General features: G+C 36.2%; 1 protein-coding gene across 3 annotated transcripts; it reads left to right on the top strand.

The window, feature by feature from the left end:
- Positions 1-457: 457 nt before the first annotated feature.
- Positions 458-17,206, top strand: LOC140794212 (bifunctional dethiobiotin synthetase/7,8-diamino-pelargonic acid aminotransferase, mitochondrial). 3 transcript variants are annotated; one of them, XR_012110086.1, is made up of 14 exons: positions 458-1,299; positions 1,569-1,739; positions 4,855-5,116; positions 5,372-5,455; positions 6,973-7,144; positions 7,808-7,956; positions 9,614-9,708; positions 12,296-12,411; positions 12,498-12,644; positions 14,365-14,498; positions 14,583-14,714; positions 14,888-14,964; positions 15,610-15,722; positions 16,529-17,206. XR_012110086.1 is itself a non-coding variant. In XM_073146130.1 (14 exons), exons 1-14 carry the CDS (start codon positions 575-577, stop codon positions 16,761-16,763), a joined length of 2,670 nt encoding a protein of 889 aa, XP_073002231.1. In that variant the 5' UTR covers positions 458-574; the 3' UTR covers positions 16,764-17,206. The 3 variants fall into 3 exon arrangements, 2 of the variants coding, with proteins under 2 accessions (XP_073002231.1, XP_073002232.1); XM_073146130.1 differs by having other exon boundaries at positions 14,830-14,964; XM_073146131.1 differs by having other exon boundaries at positions 7,024-7,144; positions 14,830-14,964.
- Positions 17,207-19,193: the final 1,987 nt, after the last annotated feature.

Raw genomic sequence — 19,193 nt, forward strand, 5'->3', positions numbered from 1 at the left:
GAATGGGAGAAGGGAGGACGCCTGTCGACCGTCCGATGGTGATCTAGGACACGTGTCTGAATCTTTATTTGGTTCGGATTGTACAGACTATAGAGGAGTTTGATGGTGGGACCCGCGAATGAGATGGATGATGATAATGTGGGGATGGCTTGAAACGGCCCAACAAATCCCCCTGAACAGATTTATTAAGGATTTATGATGTCATTTTAGATGCGGATAGGTCGGAATTGTTAATAAAGACATACAAGGTTAGATGCAGGTTATACTAACCTCTTTATTTTTGACACTTCACAATCACATGCCACATATGGCCCAAGTGTAAGCTGAGATTAGCTACTTTTTATATAAAAAAAAAAAGAAAAAAAATAACAACCTCACAGTATTCAAATTTTAGATCAAACTAAGTTTATTCTGATAAAAAAAAAAACTCCACAGTTTTCCATTCCGTTATTCTTGGAAACGCCGCCATTATCAAGAAGAGAGGACTCAAAAGAACTGAAAAAAGAGTAAAAAAAAAATCGGCTCCAACGTTCTCTTTTAATCCACTGTTCTTCCCTTCACTTCGCCGCCTGCGATGCCTCCTCTCCACCTCTCCCTCCTCCTCCTCCGCCCTCTCCGCCGCCGCTTCCGGCGACCTACCTCCCACTCCATCCATTCCTCTTCTCCGTCTCATCTCGACCTCACCCACCCCACCTTCACCATCTGGGGCTCCAACACCGGCATCGGCAAAACCCTAGTCTCCGCCGGTCTCGCTGCCTCCTTCCTCCTCTCCCCCTCCTCATCCTCCTTCCTCTACCTCAAACCCCTCCAGACCGGCTTCCCCCTCGACTCCGATTCCCGCTTCGTCTTCCGCAAGGTCTCCGACCTCTTCCGCCGTCACCACATCTCCTCCTCCTCGTCCCCTTCATTTTCTCTCCTCGCCTCCAACCACGTCATCAAATCTTCCTCCGCCGCCTCTCGCGAGGTGCTCGGCGCCGCGCCCGCGCCCGAGGGTTCGTGCTTCTACGAGGCGGCGAAATTGGGGGCCGGCGAGCAAAAGGATGAAGAGGTTAAGGAGTTTAAGCTGGTTTGCAAGACATTGTATGCGTGGAACGAGGCAATCTCACCGCATCTGGCGGCGGATAAGGAAGAGTTTATGGTGGATGACACATCGTTGAGGGAAGCATTGGGGAAGTTCTTGGGTTCTTCCTCGGGAGAAGGCGATGGGTGGAAGGGGGTGAGCGTTTGGAGAGTGATTGAGACTGCTGGGGGTGTCGCGAGCCCTGGGCCTTCGGGTACTCTTCAGTGTGATTTGTATAGGTATGTGATTTCTCTTTTTCCTCTCTCGTTTGGTTCTTTGTTTGTTAAGAAGGATGGTTCATGGTTCTTGGGTTTGGGACATAGTAAATATTTTAAGAGTTAAATTTATTGTTTTTGTCGCATAAAGTCTGATCCTTAGTGGAGGTAAGTTATGCCGCTCTGTAGTTTGGCGCAAATGAGGAGATGTAGTTTGTCACCTAAATTCTTGTGTTACTTGTTTCTCATTCATGATTTTGGTGGATCGTGTCTTAATTATGTTGGGAAATCAGGCCTTTCAGGTTACCCGCCGTTCTTGTTGGAGATGGTCGTCTGGGTGGCATTTCGTCAACTATTTCTGCATATGAGAGTTTAAAACTCAGAGGATATGATGTTGCAGCTGTTATTCTGGAGGATCATGGATTGTCAAATGAAACAGCGTTGATTTCTTACTTGAAAAACAGGTAATGTCCATGCTTTCCAATCTGTTGACCTTCTCCTCATCTTGATCTTCGAAGCTTTTAGTGAATACTTGATGTTGTTGTGCATTTAGGAAGCATTTATTAATGAGACTATCTTCAATTATGGCCCATTATTTGTACATCAATGTCAAGGCAGCAACCAAAATGGACACTTGGCCCTAACCATTTTCCTCAGTTTTATTCAGTTGAGTTCTTAATATGGTCTCTGCTTATCCATAATGTGATATGACGTCAACTTCCAATTAGATTATTTGCTTGCTTTATTTGAACAGTATAATATTAGCCTAATGCGCAAGGATGTTTGCATCATTTTGCTTGACCATTGGATTGATTAATAGATTAGGTAGTCAATTCAGATTAGACTAGGTTAGGTTAGTGGGCTACCTCAACCTTTTGGGAATCCATTATAAAACTCTAGACTTCTTCTCAATTTTTGGACTTCCCTACATAACTCTTTGACTTCGCGACCTTTGGACTTTCTAACATAATTTTTTAACTTCTCGAGCCTCAACCTTACCTCCCAAAAAAGACATTTGGTCTCCCCTCTTTATAAACCTTAAATCTCTCATCTACTCTTTATTTTATTCTACTCTCTTCCAAAGTCCTTGTGAGTTTCCACCCTTTACCTCTTTTCCACAGATCCCCCATAATCTTGTCGATTTCTTGTTATCTATTTTATCACTCTGCTTCATTTTATGTATTTGCTGCTGCTTTGAGGAAATTTAATGAGGACTGTTGGTCCTCTTTAGTTGAAATCAAAGGTAAGGCCTAAGACTACACACTATCCTTACCATCGGGTGAGATCCAAACCTAGACCTAACTTTAGCCTGCCCGAAGTCTAATAGTTGATTCATTGTTCTCTTTAGCCATATCTTTTTGTTATAAGACTTGCTGGTTTGTTAAGTTTAAGCTGTATGGATTTAATCTTGCTTAATAGAAAACTTTATGGTCATTTATTGTTTTTGATATCCGTATTGCTGAATTCATTTAGCCTACATTTGATCGCATGTTCTCCAACATTTGTTCGCAATTGTGAGTTGAATTATAATGTCTGTTGACTGGTAAGTAATTAAGTAGTATTTCATTTTGTGGGTTCTATGTATTAGTTTAGATTTGTGATTTCTTATTGGTTTAATTCTTTAATTTTCTTTATATATTATTTGGACATGGTTGGTGTCTAGGTGACTGCTGGCTCTTAAGTGATGGATAGTCCCCTAACCTTGCAACTCTTTTGAACATATTACTATGAAAGGCATAAGATTTTGTAATAGTAAAGCAAATTGCGTCACCTAAATAGGTAATGAATAATCAATACTCTTATCAAGAATTTATAATATGAACCTAAATATTTTGTCAATTGGATGCATTAAGCATTGTATAGTTACTTCCTTTATTGGAGAAACTCGTTTCTGTGGATTGCATTCAGCAGTGGTGATTGGATGTGGCAGCACATGCTGTGTTGCTGGCTTGATGTCATTTGCACTTAGAGTGCATCCATCCATCGTTGCCCCTAATGGTGCTCGTGCTGCACCCATACTGTGAAATCTGAGTTGGCTCTTGATGGCACCTATTGACTATACTGCGAAACTCGATATGATCTCTTTGAGGTTCCAAATGACCATTCTGATTTTAGAGAGTGGCGGAGAAGGGAGGAAGAAAGAAGAGGGGGGTATTACATCACGTTTGCCTATGAATTGACTGGATCTTTGGTCTGAATGTAAGATTTTTCTTGCTTTTCCATTTTGAGACACGATAAGGAAAAACTTGGGAATAAACTAAGCTAAGATGGCTGAATGTACCAATTCAAATTGCACCGGTTTTAAGAAGTGTGCTGATTGCTGAACTCAACGATGGTTGTGTTGACCGGCACTTTCGTGTTGGTGATGTACTGGCACCCGGCACGAGGTGTGTAGCATGACACCACACTGAGCAGCGATTCGCTCGTCGCCAACCTTGTCGTCGCTCGTCATTCGTGTGCCGAAGGTCGTCGATGGAGGCGCCGCTCTTATCCGACGCCGACGCGGATGCCCTAGCTCAAGGATGAATAAGAGCTCGGGCGGGTCGGGTGTGGGTTGAATAAAAACTTATCCGCAACTTAAAGTTTTTATTCAACCCACACACGACCCACCCGAGCTTTTCTTCCTCCTCAAGCTAGGGCATTTGTGTTGTTGTCAGATGCGAGCGGCGTCTCTATCGACGACCTTTGGCACGCAAACAACGGTTGATGACTAGGTTAGCGGTGAACGGCGACGACGAGGTCGAAGAGTGAAGGTGAGTAGTCTTCCTCCTCTTTTTCTCTCCCTCTCTTGTGGCACGACCATCCTTGGCTGAACTATCATAGGGTAAGGCTCCAGTGCACTACATTTCAGGCAATATACTTATGCATATCTTCTAGGTTAGCTTGTATAATCAACATAGCCCTTCTTCAAGAGTAAAGCACCTAGATCTCTATAAAGAGCTCACACTCTTCTCGAACAATCATATTTCACTCAGCTATTTGGCAGAGTTTGCTAGCTCCACATAGCTCTAATTGCCTGTGGAGCTAATCTGCTACCTCATCATTGGTTTTTCTAATCCGACTTACTTTCTGAATTCAATGCTCCATTATATGTGATATTTTGTCATTTTGTGTAATGATGACACTATCTTTATGACTCGCACAAACATTACGTTTGTCTCCATCAAGGTGCTCATGTGATTAGTATGAAGCTATGAATATTGCACTATTGGTTCTTATCATTCAAGATGTTATTCGGGCAGTTATGTTTAGTTGTTTGGGCATCTTTTAGTATTTTCATGACTCATCATGCACTTTCTCCATCAGGGTTCTCCTAAATATGATTACATCAAATTTATCACTCATGTCATTGATCTGAATGATTTAAGGTATTTGTTTGTCATAACTTGATTTCTATGGTACGCACTAGTGTTTAGTCAGCCTCAAATCAAATGTAGTTGTTCTCTTTTCTAAGGATCCTGTGCTTGTAGCCTTGTACTGCCATTTATCCCAAAAGATCCTTTAAATAATTAGATATAGTAGTCTTGAAAGTCTGTTAATGTCATCCTCAAATCTAATGAAAGTTTTTTTTTAACCTAGGGTTCCTGTGCTTGTACTTCCCCGTATCCCTGAAGATCCTTTAAATAACTTGATGGATTGGTTTGATGAGTCTGGCACTGCCTTTAGTTCTCTTCAGAATGTGATGTTATCATTTCATTCAGAAAGGATCCATAGATTGCGTAGCATGCAAGGAAAGGCAAAGGATATACTCTGGTGGCCTTTCACTCAGCATGATCTTGTTCCTGAACATGTTGTTACAGTAATTGATTCACGTTGCGGTGAAAATTTCTCAATACATAAGGTTTGTCTGGAAGAATGTCTTATTTACCTCTCTAAATTTAGCTGTTATGAGATAATAGTACTTTGTTTCTCTTGTTCCAGTATATTGTATTGGAATAAGAGTGTGTGGACGTGCACTTTGATATTATTATGGTGCTATTATGCTCTGTTTTGAGAAATCATGCATACTCTTTTAAGAGGATATGTCATACGGAATTTCATTTATTTATGTGTATTATTTGAAGTGCTGACCTATACTATATCACTGTTCTTTTAGGCTACAAATGGTCAAGGAATGATTGCTCCACAGTTTGACGCATGTGCTAGCTGGTGGACTCAAGGCCCTGATTCTACTTTGCAGGTCAGTTATACGTTGAAGACTACCCTATTCAGAAGTCTAATGTCATTGTTTCCTGTTGCTATTCCTTGCCCTATTATCAGTTTAAAACATCTCTCCTTTTATTATGGGGCAACTTAAATATGGTTAGAACTTGCAACATATATCTTTTTATCCTGGTATGTACAAGAGTGTCCATTTATCTGGAGGTTCTGACAAGAATTTAGCGTATAAATTTTTAAAAGGGTTATTCATTTTTGAGTGGACCAATTTGGTACTTATCATGTTGATTAATACTTAATACTGATCGGTAAGGTAAGTGATCCTCGGTACTTTGCTAATTCAAATCAAAGGGTTATATAAGATCTCTCTATATCTGTGATTCTGTATATGAATGTAAAGTAAGAAACACATTTTTTAAGAAATTGCTAAAATGCCTCGTATACTGGCATTGTCAAAATTGCCAAATGGCAAGAAGCAGTCAGTTTCAGTGATGACTGATCTGATCCAGCAATTGCTATTTCAGTCCAAGCCAAAGCATATGCAATTAAATTTTTTGTTGGGTGAGGTGATATGCTCCTTGGTTGCATATTCTGTTGCAATCAATAAGATAGTCTTGTTACCTGCCTTACTTTGCTTGAATTTGCTCCCCCGGGGGGCCTTGCACCAATATTGAGATGCTGAAATCATTTGTCTTGTTGGGGGTACATTAAACTTTACTATCACCATAGATCTTTTAAAACTGGTTTGTGACCTGTAGGTTATAGCTAGTTGATGATGATCATCTTTAGGAGAAAAGCCAAAATGTTTTATGTTGACTCATCCATTTGTTGAAGTAACACCTTAATAAAATTGAGGATGGGAATATGAGATCATGTCATCATTTTAAAGTTTTTTTTCTTCTGACATATACGAAGGCTTCATGTTTTAACTATTTGAACAACTGAGAGATTAATATAGAGTAACCATCTCGACTTATGAATTGAGACTGGAAGTGAAGATTTGCTCTATAGTTTCTTATTTTCCTTTCAGTTTCACTGCGAGGAACCTCCCATTTCTTTCCTTTATTTGTAGTTTTGTCAATGTGAATTTTATGTCACAGGTTTGGTATGCCATTACTAGTAAGCAGTTCCATTTGATTATGATTTTTTTGTCAACTCTTTTGTTTGTCTTCAGCCTTTGTCATGTTGCTTTAGAAAAACCAAGATACTGTTTTCAATTGCATTCAATAATATATCAGTATCTCATGTCATGGTTTTTAGATGTCTCATACTTCAGTAGGGTGTCTTTATCATGTTTTGCTCTTCAATTAGATGAGTTATTATATAGGACTCAGATCCTAGACTTAGCATTTTACCCCTTTCCTAAGTGCAAACTCTCTTTCTGTGACACTTCACAATACACGTTTTACATTGACCACAAGTTCTGTTTCTACATAATCTCACTTAGTTTTTGGTACATATAAGAATTTCATTAATAAGATTGGTGTAAAGTACAATAAGCATCTCACTTTCCCTATAATTATATTTTTCAACATAAAGATGCAGCCAAAACTATTTTTCCAATTCATTTCTGGCTTAAGGTGGTTCCAGGCTGAACTTGCAAAAGATATGGGTTATTCTGCTGCAAGGTATGGCCATGTGATGTTTCCGGAGAATGTGTATGAGCCTGCACTGCATTGCGCAGAGCTTTTGCTTGAAGGAGTTGGAAAAGGTTAGTGTCATAAATATTTTAGTGTTACACTTTCTTCACTAATGACGCTTCTATATATAATTTGGAAAAAAGATGAATTTTATTGCATGCTTTGTGAGAAATCTGCAAAAACAATTTGATAATCTGGTCATGCTTTTGCCATATGGAAGAATGCCACCTTTATTTCTATTGAGCTCTATCTTGGATTCCACAACCTACAAGAGGGTGGCAATTTGACATATTGTATTACTCAGTAATACGGATTTTCTGATTTTTGTTTTGTCATGCCCTTTTGGAATCTTTTTTTTCCACCTTCTTTCAATAAAAAGCTTTGTTTTGGATTAGCTGTGCTAAAACTGGTGTTGAGATATTTGTATGATATAGCATTATGCAAGTCCTGTGAATTTTAAACATGATATTGCATTATAAGTATTGTTAATTTTATACGAGATATTGCATTATGCAAGTGTTGTGAATTTTAAGCATGACTTGCTTATGTTCCCACTATATGCTCTCTGTTTGCCAATTTACGGGCCAAAGTATCATAAATTGAATGGATGATGCATCCTTAGAAATAGATGTAATGTGTTCTCCAAATAAATATATTTGGATAAGTTTGTACTTGTGGACCTACTGGTTGTTCAATAAAATTATTTATCTTTTTCTGCATGTCATGTTTGACAGGCTGGGCTTCTCGAACTTTCTATTCTGACAATGGATCAACATCAATTGAAATTGCACTGAAGATGGCATTTCGCAAATTTACACTTGATCACAGAATTCTTGTGGATTGTGAGAAGGGAATCTTGAGTGAAAGATCTGTTCAGCTTAAGGTGAGTTCTACTTTTTGCTGATCTATTGTCTCCTTCCTAGGAAGATTAATAGTGGATGGATCAAATCTTCCAGTTGCAAGACTTCAATACAAGATATGTTATTTGACAAATTGTTATTGAATACTTCCTGGTTAAATATTCATGTTTTTTTTATTAGTGATAGGTTCTTAATTTACAAGTAATTGTAGTAGGGTGGCCCCGAACAGTTTTGGATAACTACGATCTATTTATAATTCTTTCCATATGCCATTGATTAAATCACATTCTTTGTCTGACATGGGAAGATTCCCCCTAGTTGATCTATGTGCAATAGGGTGTTATCTAAGTTATTTATCTAAGATGGCTATGGTACACTACAGTATCTCAGGAATTAGGATAAATATCTCCTCTGCTCAACTTTCACTAGTACTAAAAGAGACTTTTTTTGGTATGTTTGTCTAAATTCCTCAAAATTAATTGAAAATATCTCAAAGTTTATTTTATATGCATCGCTGATGATTTAGTGTCGTGTTTACTTGAATATGAATAGAATGTGTTGCCAGGTTGTATAACATGTGTCTTGTCTCTCTTCAGTGTAAGGTAAATATAGAAGGCTGTTACTTGGTGTGACATGAGGTTTTTCTCTTGCATTCAAGATATTATAGGTTCATGTTTTGGAAACAGCCTCTTTAAATTGAAGGTCAGGCATTGCATGCCCTCCCTCTTCAGACCTCTGCATTAGCAGGAGCTTAGTGCATAAATGACTGATTAAATCTACAGTTCAATCCATACAGTGCTGAAAGTCAATCGAAACTAATAAGTGTTTCTTTTTTGGCATAATTGAAAATTGTCTTGCAATTTGTGAAGATCCTACTTCCACCAATGAACATAAGAAAATCTCAGATCTGGTGCAAATACAGAACAAACTAGGATAAGCATGCATCTATTTTTGAAACTATATATCAGGTCCTGATGAAATTTAAAAAGTGTGAAATGTGCTAAGAGTTACCTGGAGTAGAATCCAAAATGTCAAATAGTCAAAGTAGAGGATAGCAGTCTATGACTGCACACTGAATAACTTGTCAATTCGGTATCGTATTCCTATTATTCTTTTATTTTCTCATTAGTCTTGAACAAGTGAACATAACTGAAAAGAGGATTGGGCGAACTGTCGATGTACATTTAAAATGTTAAAGAGGTTTTCCATCATACCAAACGAAACCGTTAATTAGAGCCCATTATTTAATTGATACCAGAGGTCGATGTCTAATTGGTACCCCTTGATTCAGTTTGTTATGGTTGGTATAATGTGGCATGCAGTCGTGCTAACCTAGAAAGTCAACTTTGTGATGTGTATATGTCCGTATTAACTCATTGCTAGCCCCTATGCATTTATAGGCTACATTGTGATGTAAGGTTTGTGCCGGTCGCATTTTGTGAGTTTGTACAGGGTATGCTTTGTAGACATGTTATGGTATGAAAGATAATTCAATCTTCTAGATGCACTTATTCATCAAGTTTAGCAAGGATGGTTTATTTGGTGACTGGAGAAGATATGGATTCCAATGATACATTGCTGAAATGACATATGACTGAAGTTTGGTGTCTTTTCCTCTTCTGAATGATAGAAATTTATCAGCTAGTAAATGAATAATCATTCATCGTAATCTTCTCTTAGGTTCTTGCTCTCAATGGATCGTATCATGGTGATACTTTGGGTGCTATGGAGGCACAAGCTCCATCATCGTACACTACTTTTGTTCAGCAGCCATGGTATATATTCTTAATTTTATTAGTGGTTTACAGTTTATTAAGTTAAAAACAATTTTTTTATAAATTTTCTTGCAAATATAATCAAATAACTTTATGTTACTCACTGGAGGAATAAATTTTGATACTGGAAAGTACTGATCTGATAATAATACTATTTTGTAACAGTTAACCAGGATTCTGCTACCACTTTTTCTCTAACAAATATTTTCTTTCAATGCAACAATACCTTATGTCTATCAAGAATATCTGAGTAGATCACTTATTCAGTGTCTTCTACAGCATATAAATGCAAAGATAAGAATCTGCAGAAATTAAGTTATCTTACAGAAACCATATTTAAGAGTACAAGATGGAAAGCATCCAATATGATGAAAGTGCATGATCTTTGTGTAAAAAAGTCTGATGTATTTTTAGCCCCTGAGCATAAAAGCCATAGATTAAAGAAGCATATTTGTGCTTAAAAGTTCACAAGTTGCAAGCTACTCTGCCAAACTTGTCGAATAAATTCTTTAGTTTTCATCGAGATGTGAGACGACATCTAAAGTTTACTTTGCTTGACTTGATGCTATTAGTGTCCATTATTTTATCGATTTAGTTGCAACACTCTTACATAGGACACAAATTTTTTTTTTGAGTGATTTGCACCAAAAACACAGTTCATTTTCGATTTTTTCACCTAGGATGCTTTTGGTTTTTCTTTGCAAGTGAGATTTTCCTTTTTTCCCTTTGAATAAAAACTCATTGTTATGATGCTTAACAAAACAATGAAAAGGATTTCGCTTTATTTGTCGTTTCCATTGTCTTCTAAGTTCAAAATAGGTCTAAGTTTTTGCTTTATCGCTCGTCTTCTTCACGTAAATCTCCTTTAAGGTTTAATAAAAAATTGTTTTACGCCACTGAGAAGCAAGATTTTCTGTTCCATTATTCCAGCAAGGTATCTTATAGGCATATGGTTGTATTTCTCCTATCCACATTATTACTCAGGTACTCCACTTATTTCGTTGCTTTGATGTATGAATTCTAGTGCTAATCTTGAAATTTTTGTAGTTAGTAATGTTTTGTGGTTCTTGTTAATTTATTTTTGCCCTATGCTTTTTCATAGTTCGTCGTTATTGTTCGTATTTTTTTAAATTACTACAGTCAAGGAAAGAACGAAGCAATATATTATATATACCCACTTTGTAAGGTTTTGTGGTCCTGTTTATTTAGAATGTTGTCTTGATTTTGTGGCACTATTATTGGGACTATTTCAGTTGGTTTAGGCATTTCATATTTTATAGTTATTATCGGGATCACTAGTCTGCACAGTGCTCAGCAATTACTTGGAAATTTTTGCACTTATTAATCTAGTAGTTCAAGATTATTGAATGCAATTCAAAGTTATTATCTAATGTAAATTACTTTCACAGTTTAATTACGAAATTTATAGTTATTGAACACTTGTATTGTTGTGAACAAGCTCCATAAGTTTACTTAGTTTGTAATTAGTTCATAGTTTAATTAGGAAATTTCACATTTAATTAACTAGTTAATCTACATAATTTCTACTTTTATCTATATTAATTTGCAGTTATTGAGCTTAATATATGTTAAGAGAAAAGTTGATAATTAACCTTCTTAGCTGCAAACTGATAAAAGTATGAAGCATGTAAATTAACTAGTTAATTAAATGTGAAATTTCATAATTAATCGTACTAATTATGAACTAAGAAAACTTAAGGGGCTTGTTCACAATAACTTAGAATAACATTCTCAATAAATGGTCCCACAAATTCATACAAAGTGAGTATATATATAGTATATTGCGTCGTTCTTTTCCTTTATTGTGGTAACTCAACAGAATACGAACAATAACAATGAATTGCGGGAAAACATAGGGTAAAAACAAATTAATAAGAATCTTAAAGCATTGATGACTGCGAAAATTTCAAGATTAGCACTGTAACTTATACATCAAAGCAGCAAAATAAGTGAAGAGTACTCGAATAATAATAATAGACAGGAGGAAATATAACATTGTGCCAACGGTGAGGATGTAAGAAACCTTGCCAGAACAATAGAGCAGAAGATCTTGCTTGTCGGTAGTGTAGAATAACTTTTGTTTTGATTAAACCTTAAAGGAGATTTCGGTTAATGAGACGAGCGATGAAGCGAAACTCTAGACTTATTTTGAATTTAGAAGACGATAGGAACATAACGAATGAAGAGAAATCCTTTTTTCGTTGTTTTATTACATGCCGTAACAATGAGTTTTTATTCAAACTCATTAATTGTATCTCTTTAACTGTTGGGTCATCTCATCGTATCAAAAGGGCAAAATTGGAAGGGAAAAAGAAGGAAAAACCTCACTTACATAGGAAAACCAAAATGAGACTAGGTGACAAAATCAAAACTAAGTGTGTTTTGGGTGCAAATCACCCAATATTGTTTTGCCCTTTTGGAGGGTGTAATATGAGTTCACATCTTCCCTTAGTTCAATTTTTAAACTTGAAATTATTGACACTGTCGAATTCTGAAGAATGAGTTCTAGGTCAGTGAGAAAAGGAGGTTTACCTATATTCATAAACTGAGATATGTCCTGCTGCAGGTATTCAGGAAGGGGTATCTTTCTGGATTCACCAACAACATTTATTTGTAATGAGATTTGGAATCTTTCTCTACCTGATTCTCTACAGCCGTATCAACTGAAACCCGAAGATATGAGTTAGTGAATATTGTTTCACATGGCAAGCTCTGTTGCATCTCATATTTTTATTTGTACATACTTATGTAGCCTTTGATTCTTTCAGGATTTAGCTCACTTGATGAAGTGTTCTCTCTAAGCAGAGACTCTTCAGATGTTGCTGCTAGCTACTCTGCTTACATATCAGAGCAATTGTCACAGTATTCTGCTTTGGGTTGCTCAACATATGCTGGAGCACTAATCATAGAACCAGGCAAGTAAATTTTGTTGCTTTTAGTTGCAATCTTTCTATCATGAAATTGTGGATGAACTTTGATGTGATGAAAGTTATTTGGGAAAAAACTGCAGCTAATCATATTTTTCTATTTTCGCTGCTTTAAATTCTATTCATGCAATTTATCATTCTTTTGCTCACATCATAAATGTAACTGTTTGTCTCGAGGTTCTCATTCTGTGTGATTTTAACTTATAAGTCTTGCCACTAATGTACTCTTTGGTTGTTGGTTTGAGTAATCCAAATAACTTCTAGTGGAGGTAAGGCTGCATACATCTTGGTTCTTGCCCTCCCCAGGCCCATAGCACAGTGCTCGCATACTTGCAATAGGAAATGCACAAGTTTTTTATATGATGGCTTTCTTGAAATGTCTCCATGTTTTCTCAGCTTGTCTTAATATCTCATTGACACTATAGTTGTGTGACCTTTTTTTGGATTCTTGATCATGTACTTTGTTGCTTTGACAGACTGATTGTCTTTTCTTTTTCTTTTTTCTTTCTTCACCATCTTGCAGAGTTGCAGGCACAACATATATATAATATTCGTATTTGCAGAACTACAGTCTGCCTTTCTATTTATCTTGGTTTTTTTTATGGAACATGATAGTTTGTACGATTTCTGCTGTAGGTTTTTTCTCTTGTTAATCTTACAGTTGAATGCTACTTTTCGGTTACTTTCTTTCGTATTATATCTGACTAAACTGTTAAATTGTTCCTTTAGCATAGAATCAGACAATTTTTCTTGCAAATCTAGCCTTATTGTTAGTAATGTTTTCTTTCAAACTTTCATTTGTTTCCCTTCAGGTTATCCATAGTTTTGGTTACAAAGAATAGATGGAGAGAAGAAAAGACAGAAAAATAAATAGAAATTTGCAAGACACTACTGCTTTACTGATCATTTCGTCAAAACTGTTGACAGGACAAGTTCCTTGTTGAAGGATTTGGACTCAAATCTTAGTTGACTTAGATCCCTAGATTCTTTCTTACCTATTTGAGGCTGATGATGAAAGAAAGAAAAAGGAAAGTGAGGTGGGAAAGCACCAGATGGATGTTGATTATATCAATATTTAGTAGAGTTTACCCTATATTATGCTATTACTGTAGCAGAACAATATTCTAACAAAGGAGAACTGGCATGTTTGTAAAAGGGGAAATTCAAAGTAGACAATTACAGATGGATAAATATATTTTATGTAAAATCTTAAGTACTTTGCTGTTGTTTTTCATGTTTTTATGGCACAAGTGATTCCCCGTTCAGGGGTCATCACTCACCGATTGTTTGAGATTCTTCGTCACCGTATCCACTAATATCTTGTAGCAAGGTTAGAGTTATCTCTTTTCAAGGGTCTTTACTTTTCATTTTTTTCTGGTGAAATTATTCGCACACTTGCCAATATTTTGAGATTTGATTGTGCAATCAAGTTCCTTCACAGAATATATAACTTAAGCTGTAATTTGCAAGAATTTGTGGGCGTAAAGAAAGTGTTATCTGGCAAGGAATAATAAATGCCATGTATCCAAACTGTTATGATTCAGGCCCTGACAACCTGTTCTAGTTTCCATATATATATATGGGAAAAAAGAATGAGTTTGAGTGGATCTTGATTAGTTATGCTGATTTTCGATTGCATTATTTTACTAGATTCATAACAAAAGTAATGGTCAACATCACAAATTAAAGAAACAAGTTACTATTTCAGTCGTACAAGGTGCTAGTGGAATGCGCATGATCGATCCACTTTTCCAACGGATTCTTGTTAAGGAGTGTCGAAATCGTAGGATTCCTGTCATATTCGATGAAGTGTTCACAGGTTTCTGGCGTCTTGGCAGGGAGGTAAAGCACATTTGTACTTACTAAAACCTTTACTTCTCTGTATCTTTTTTCTTTTTTCCTTCTTGACCTTTCTTTGTCTTGCAGTCTGCTGCTGAACTACTAGGTTGTCGGCCAGATGTGGCATGCTATGCCAAACTGATGAGCGGAGGGATTATACCATTGGCGGCAACTTTAACAACAGAAGCGGTTTTTGAAGCTTTTAAGGGTGACTCTAAGGTACTCAGTATAATCTGAAGAGACAGTTTCTTTAGATATTCTAGGCATGATTCCTAGCCTTACCCGTTACTAGTTATTGCTGAAATTTATATATCTACGTATTGTCTTAATTCAGCTAATGGCTCTCTTACATGGTCACTCTTATACTGCCCATGCCATGGGATGCACTGCAGCTGCAAAAAGCATTCAATGGTTCAGAGACCCTTCTACAAATCATAACCTTGACTCAGAAGGAAAGAAACTGAAAGAGGTATGTTTGTTTTTGTATCATTGACTCGGTATCATTGCACATAAATAACAAGAAGATTTTCCTTTTAGCTTCTAATTGCAACTGTATATCTCACTTATCGTTCTACACATGTATGAAAGGGCTTATTGATAGTACTAAATTACTACCAATCAATAACCTATTGGAAGCTAGAAGTTTGTTGTGATTCTTAGTGCAACTGAATATCTGGTCACTCTGAATTAATTCAGCCTTAATAGTTTAGAGGCTTCATACTAGACTAAAATGCATGATAGATTTCAAAAATGACCAAAAGACTTCGCTGTTCCATTTTTCCCATCCGTTAGAGTCAGCCTAGTACTAAATTGGCCTTGTACTGAATTTCGTATATTACATATTCTCCATTTTCTCAACAACTGTCTGTGTAGGTTTTTGTACATCTTTTTATTGCCTTATTTAGCATCAGTTAAGAACTTGCCATATATCTTTGTGAGGATTGAGAAGAAAGATGGAGAGCAAAGTCAGAAGGGACCATGCATCAACTAAACAGATATAGAAGAAAGAACTATTATGGTGGCATTTTTCTTGTTGCCCTCGTGGAACATTAAATAAATTATGATTTATTATATAACTGACGTTTAATGCCTTATTATGTGTTAATTGTTGCAGTTATGGGACGTGAAACTTGTGCATCAGATATCATCCCTTTCTAATGTGCAAAGAGTAGTAGCCTTGGGAACTCTTTGTGCTGTTGAGCTCAAAGCTGAAGGCTCTGATGTTGGGTATGCCGCTATTTCATTTTATACTTTGCTAGTTTCTGTGACCCCCAAATAAAAATTCACTTATTTCTGATGAAAAATAGTAGGTGCTATATGTATGTGACACAAAAGCAGGGTATGTACTGAATGGGAGGCATTACAAATTAGCTAATTTTCTTTGTGGGTCTTTGTTTTTTTGTCAGTGATACAGACTTCATGTCAAGGAGATCAAATCATTGTCTATTGTGATTTTCAAAGGAGAAAGCCATTGTTTTCAACGAAATGGAGAGTTTCTTAGTGTGCCTATAATTTGTTCTTTCATGATGATCATAAATATTTGCCATCAATATATATACATTTATCATGTTCTTATTTTGTCAAGCTTTTTAGGAAACCTTTTTGTCATTATACTGTTTTCTTTGGAACAGATCTTTTGAATTTGGTATTAGCTGCATCATTTAGTTCTAGGTTGTCACTGAACCAGCCATTGTCTCTCTCAGTCAGCATTTAATATTTTATTATACACCCTACATTTTCATGTATTTATTGTCTACAACCTACATTTTAATATTTTTAAATTGCACCTGCACCCTACGTATTTATGGAACATTCCTATGTTTTAGTTAGGTTCAACTTTTCTTGTCAAAGATGAGTGCCCAAGGATTGCGTGCCAGAGTCAAGCCCCGTGCCATGTTCTGGCAAACTGGCACGGCAATCTTTGTGAGCGCCAATTCAGTTGGCCCTCTTAATAAGAGCTTCCATTGCTTGTTAATAGATATAATATTTTGAGTCTTTGACAATGGTTATCATCTCATCTGATTCTCTTCCAGATATGCATCACTATATGCGAGCTCTCTAATCCAACAGCTTCGTGAGGATGGTGTTTACATGAGGCCTTTGGGGAACGTCATATACCTTATGTGTGGCCCATGCACATCTTCAGATTTCTGTACTCAACAACTCTATAAGGTCTATCAGAGAATTTGCGACTTCAATGCTGGTACAGTGAGAGAAATTCAATCTCATGAGAATGCAAGTGAATCACAGACTGGCGTAGGCTCGTAGCTTAAACATCTGACATGTCTGTTGAGTAAAGACAAATCAGTGTAGGGGGAGGATTCAACTAACCTCTGGTTCTTTTCCGAGTTGTGATAAGTTCTTGGCAGATGGTCAAAGGACCGTAAGAATAAAAAAGAGTTCCTATTCACGAGTGGGCTTTAGCTAGCAGTTTCTTGTTCTATTTTTATACATCTCCCTTAGGTAAATTATGAGATACACCCTTTATGAGATACACCCTTCGAGATTCAGTGGAGCAAAATTCTGGTTAACCCATTGCGGCAGTTAACAGGTTGTATACTTCCTTCTAATCCACTACTATCTGTATGGAGTAGTAATTTACCAATTTATATCCTTATGATCAGATAGTGTTGGAAAGGGTATTATTTTTTTTGTTGGAAATGCACTGTTACTAAATAATAGAAGAAGATTTACTCTGCTCTTTGATTTCATTGAAATGATTATCAGCTGAACTAATCTGGTAGAAACAACAACCACCCACTGCACACATCAACTACCAAATGCGGTCACATTGCTTACGAGTTTAATGGATTATAGACAACTTCATAACATGTTGATGATATAGCAGTATCTAATGCTGTTGTTTTCACTATATTATTGTTTTTTTTTTCATCCTAGTCATCTGCTTCTATACTCGTAACAGGTTATCTGCTTACCTTTTATTCAATCTGTTCATATATTACTGTCAAAAAAGTGGAAATGCCATCCAGCATTCCCTTTTCTGGTGAAGTTCTTCGTAAGCTGCTGCTGGCATTCAGTTGTTCTCAAGGAAGCAAAGTTTGCACTTATGCAGTGATACGGTAACCATTTTAGCGGACTAAATTTGAAAATACTAACTATTGTTACAACAAGTCATACTGCCACTAGATCTTTACTTACATATAAAAAATGTAAGTCCATCTATCTCACTTTGAAACTCTTGGCATGGATCTTTAGGGCTTGCTCAAGATGTGGCGTGATATAACCTTTGTTTTTATCTAACATTGCTTGTATTTAATAATAAATAAAACCTGTTATTTTGTATAGCATAATCTGGTACATAGTTAGACAATTAGACAAACCCTTATGAGAAATAGCTACAACGAGTTCAGATCATGTGCCTATAGGATCCAATAGAAAATTCATCAAATATGTATCCCAATGACTATTGTGAAAGTTGAATTCATGATCTTTGTTGTGGATTGATAAGATCTAACTACTGAGTTAATGGTGGTTTCGAAATACCCTACTGAGTTAGAAGTTAGACTTAACGATAGATATTTGATGAATATATCTGATATCCGATCCGGTTTTATCTTTAATGAACTTGTGATCTCTGTCATAGATTACTTACAAGTAAGATCCAATCAATGAGCTGCCTACAGTGTAGACCCATTAAAAACCACACAAGATAATAAGTAATAATGTAAGAAGTGGCATGTATACATGTAAAATATAACCATAACCAAAGGCCCAAAGCCAAGCCTTTTGGTACGTTGCTTTCGAATGTAAAAGAAGTACTCCTGACATGCAGCAAGGACAAGGCGGGAGTTTACACGACTGCAAGTCTTTTTGGCTTCATGTTTAACACAAGATAAACCTGGGAGGATGACACACTGCGTGATACTGTCTATCTTTCTCCTCTTCCAAAATTAGAGTTTGTCATCTTCTCCTCTGCTGCTGACCAAAGACCAGAGCAGTAGGGTCTGTAGGGATAATATTAGTATAGCATTATCTACTACTTCTACTGCTACTGCTATTGTTACTGCTACTGTCTACTGAGATCCTGACAACATTTTTGATGGATTCTTTATGCTGCAGTGTTGCAGCAGCATTTGTTTTTTGTTTTAATTAAATTTTTTTTGCATTCAATCCCCTACTTTATCTTTAAAAATAAATCTTCTTGTTTTCAGGAAAAATTACAAATAACACACTTCACTTTTTTATTGTTTAGAAATAGAGCTTCCTATTTGCTAAAGAGTAATGAGCAACATTATGAGTTAAATTTAATTTAATAAGCACATGATAGAGTGAAATGCTATTTTTTATATTTTCTAAATTACCCTTAATTATCTCACTCCTCTAATATGATAATTGAGATTAAACAACAGCAGCTTGTGGGATTTAATATTTATATGCGATTTTAGTATTTTAGACTCTTGATTTGGTCCTAATTTGTTGGAAATCAGTGTTTTGGAGGCTTAAATTGGTTATATAATTAAGTTGACTTGATGGCCATGTTAAATTATAAGGATTTTTACATGATTAATGCTAATTTTTTTTAAATGTTATAATTACCATTATATTTTAATAATTTAAGGATAATATACAGTCTTTGAGATTTTTATAATCCGACCCTCTATTTCTCCTATGAAACCTAAGTTCTCTTAACTCAACCAATCTCTAATTAAACGGTATATAACTAATTAACTTTTAAAA

The sequence above is a fragment of the Typha latifolia genome, chromosome 8 (assembly GCF_019914945.1).
Source record: "Typha latifolia isolate L0001 chromosome 8, TyphaL0001v2, whole genome shotgun sequence".
NCBI classification, from domain to species: domain Eukaryota; kingdom Viridiplantae; phylum Streptophyta; class Magnoliopsida; order Poales; family Typhaceae; genus Typha; species Typha latifolia.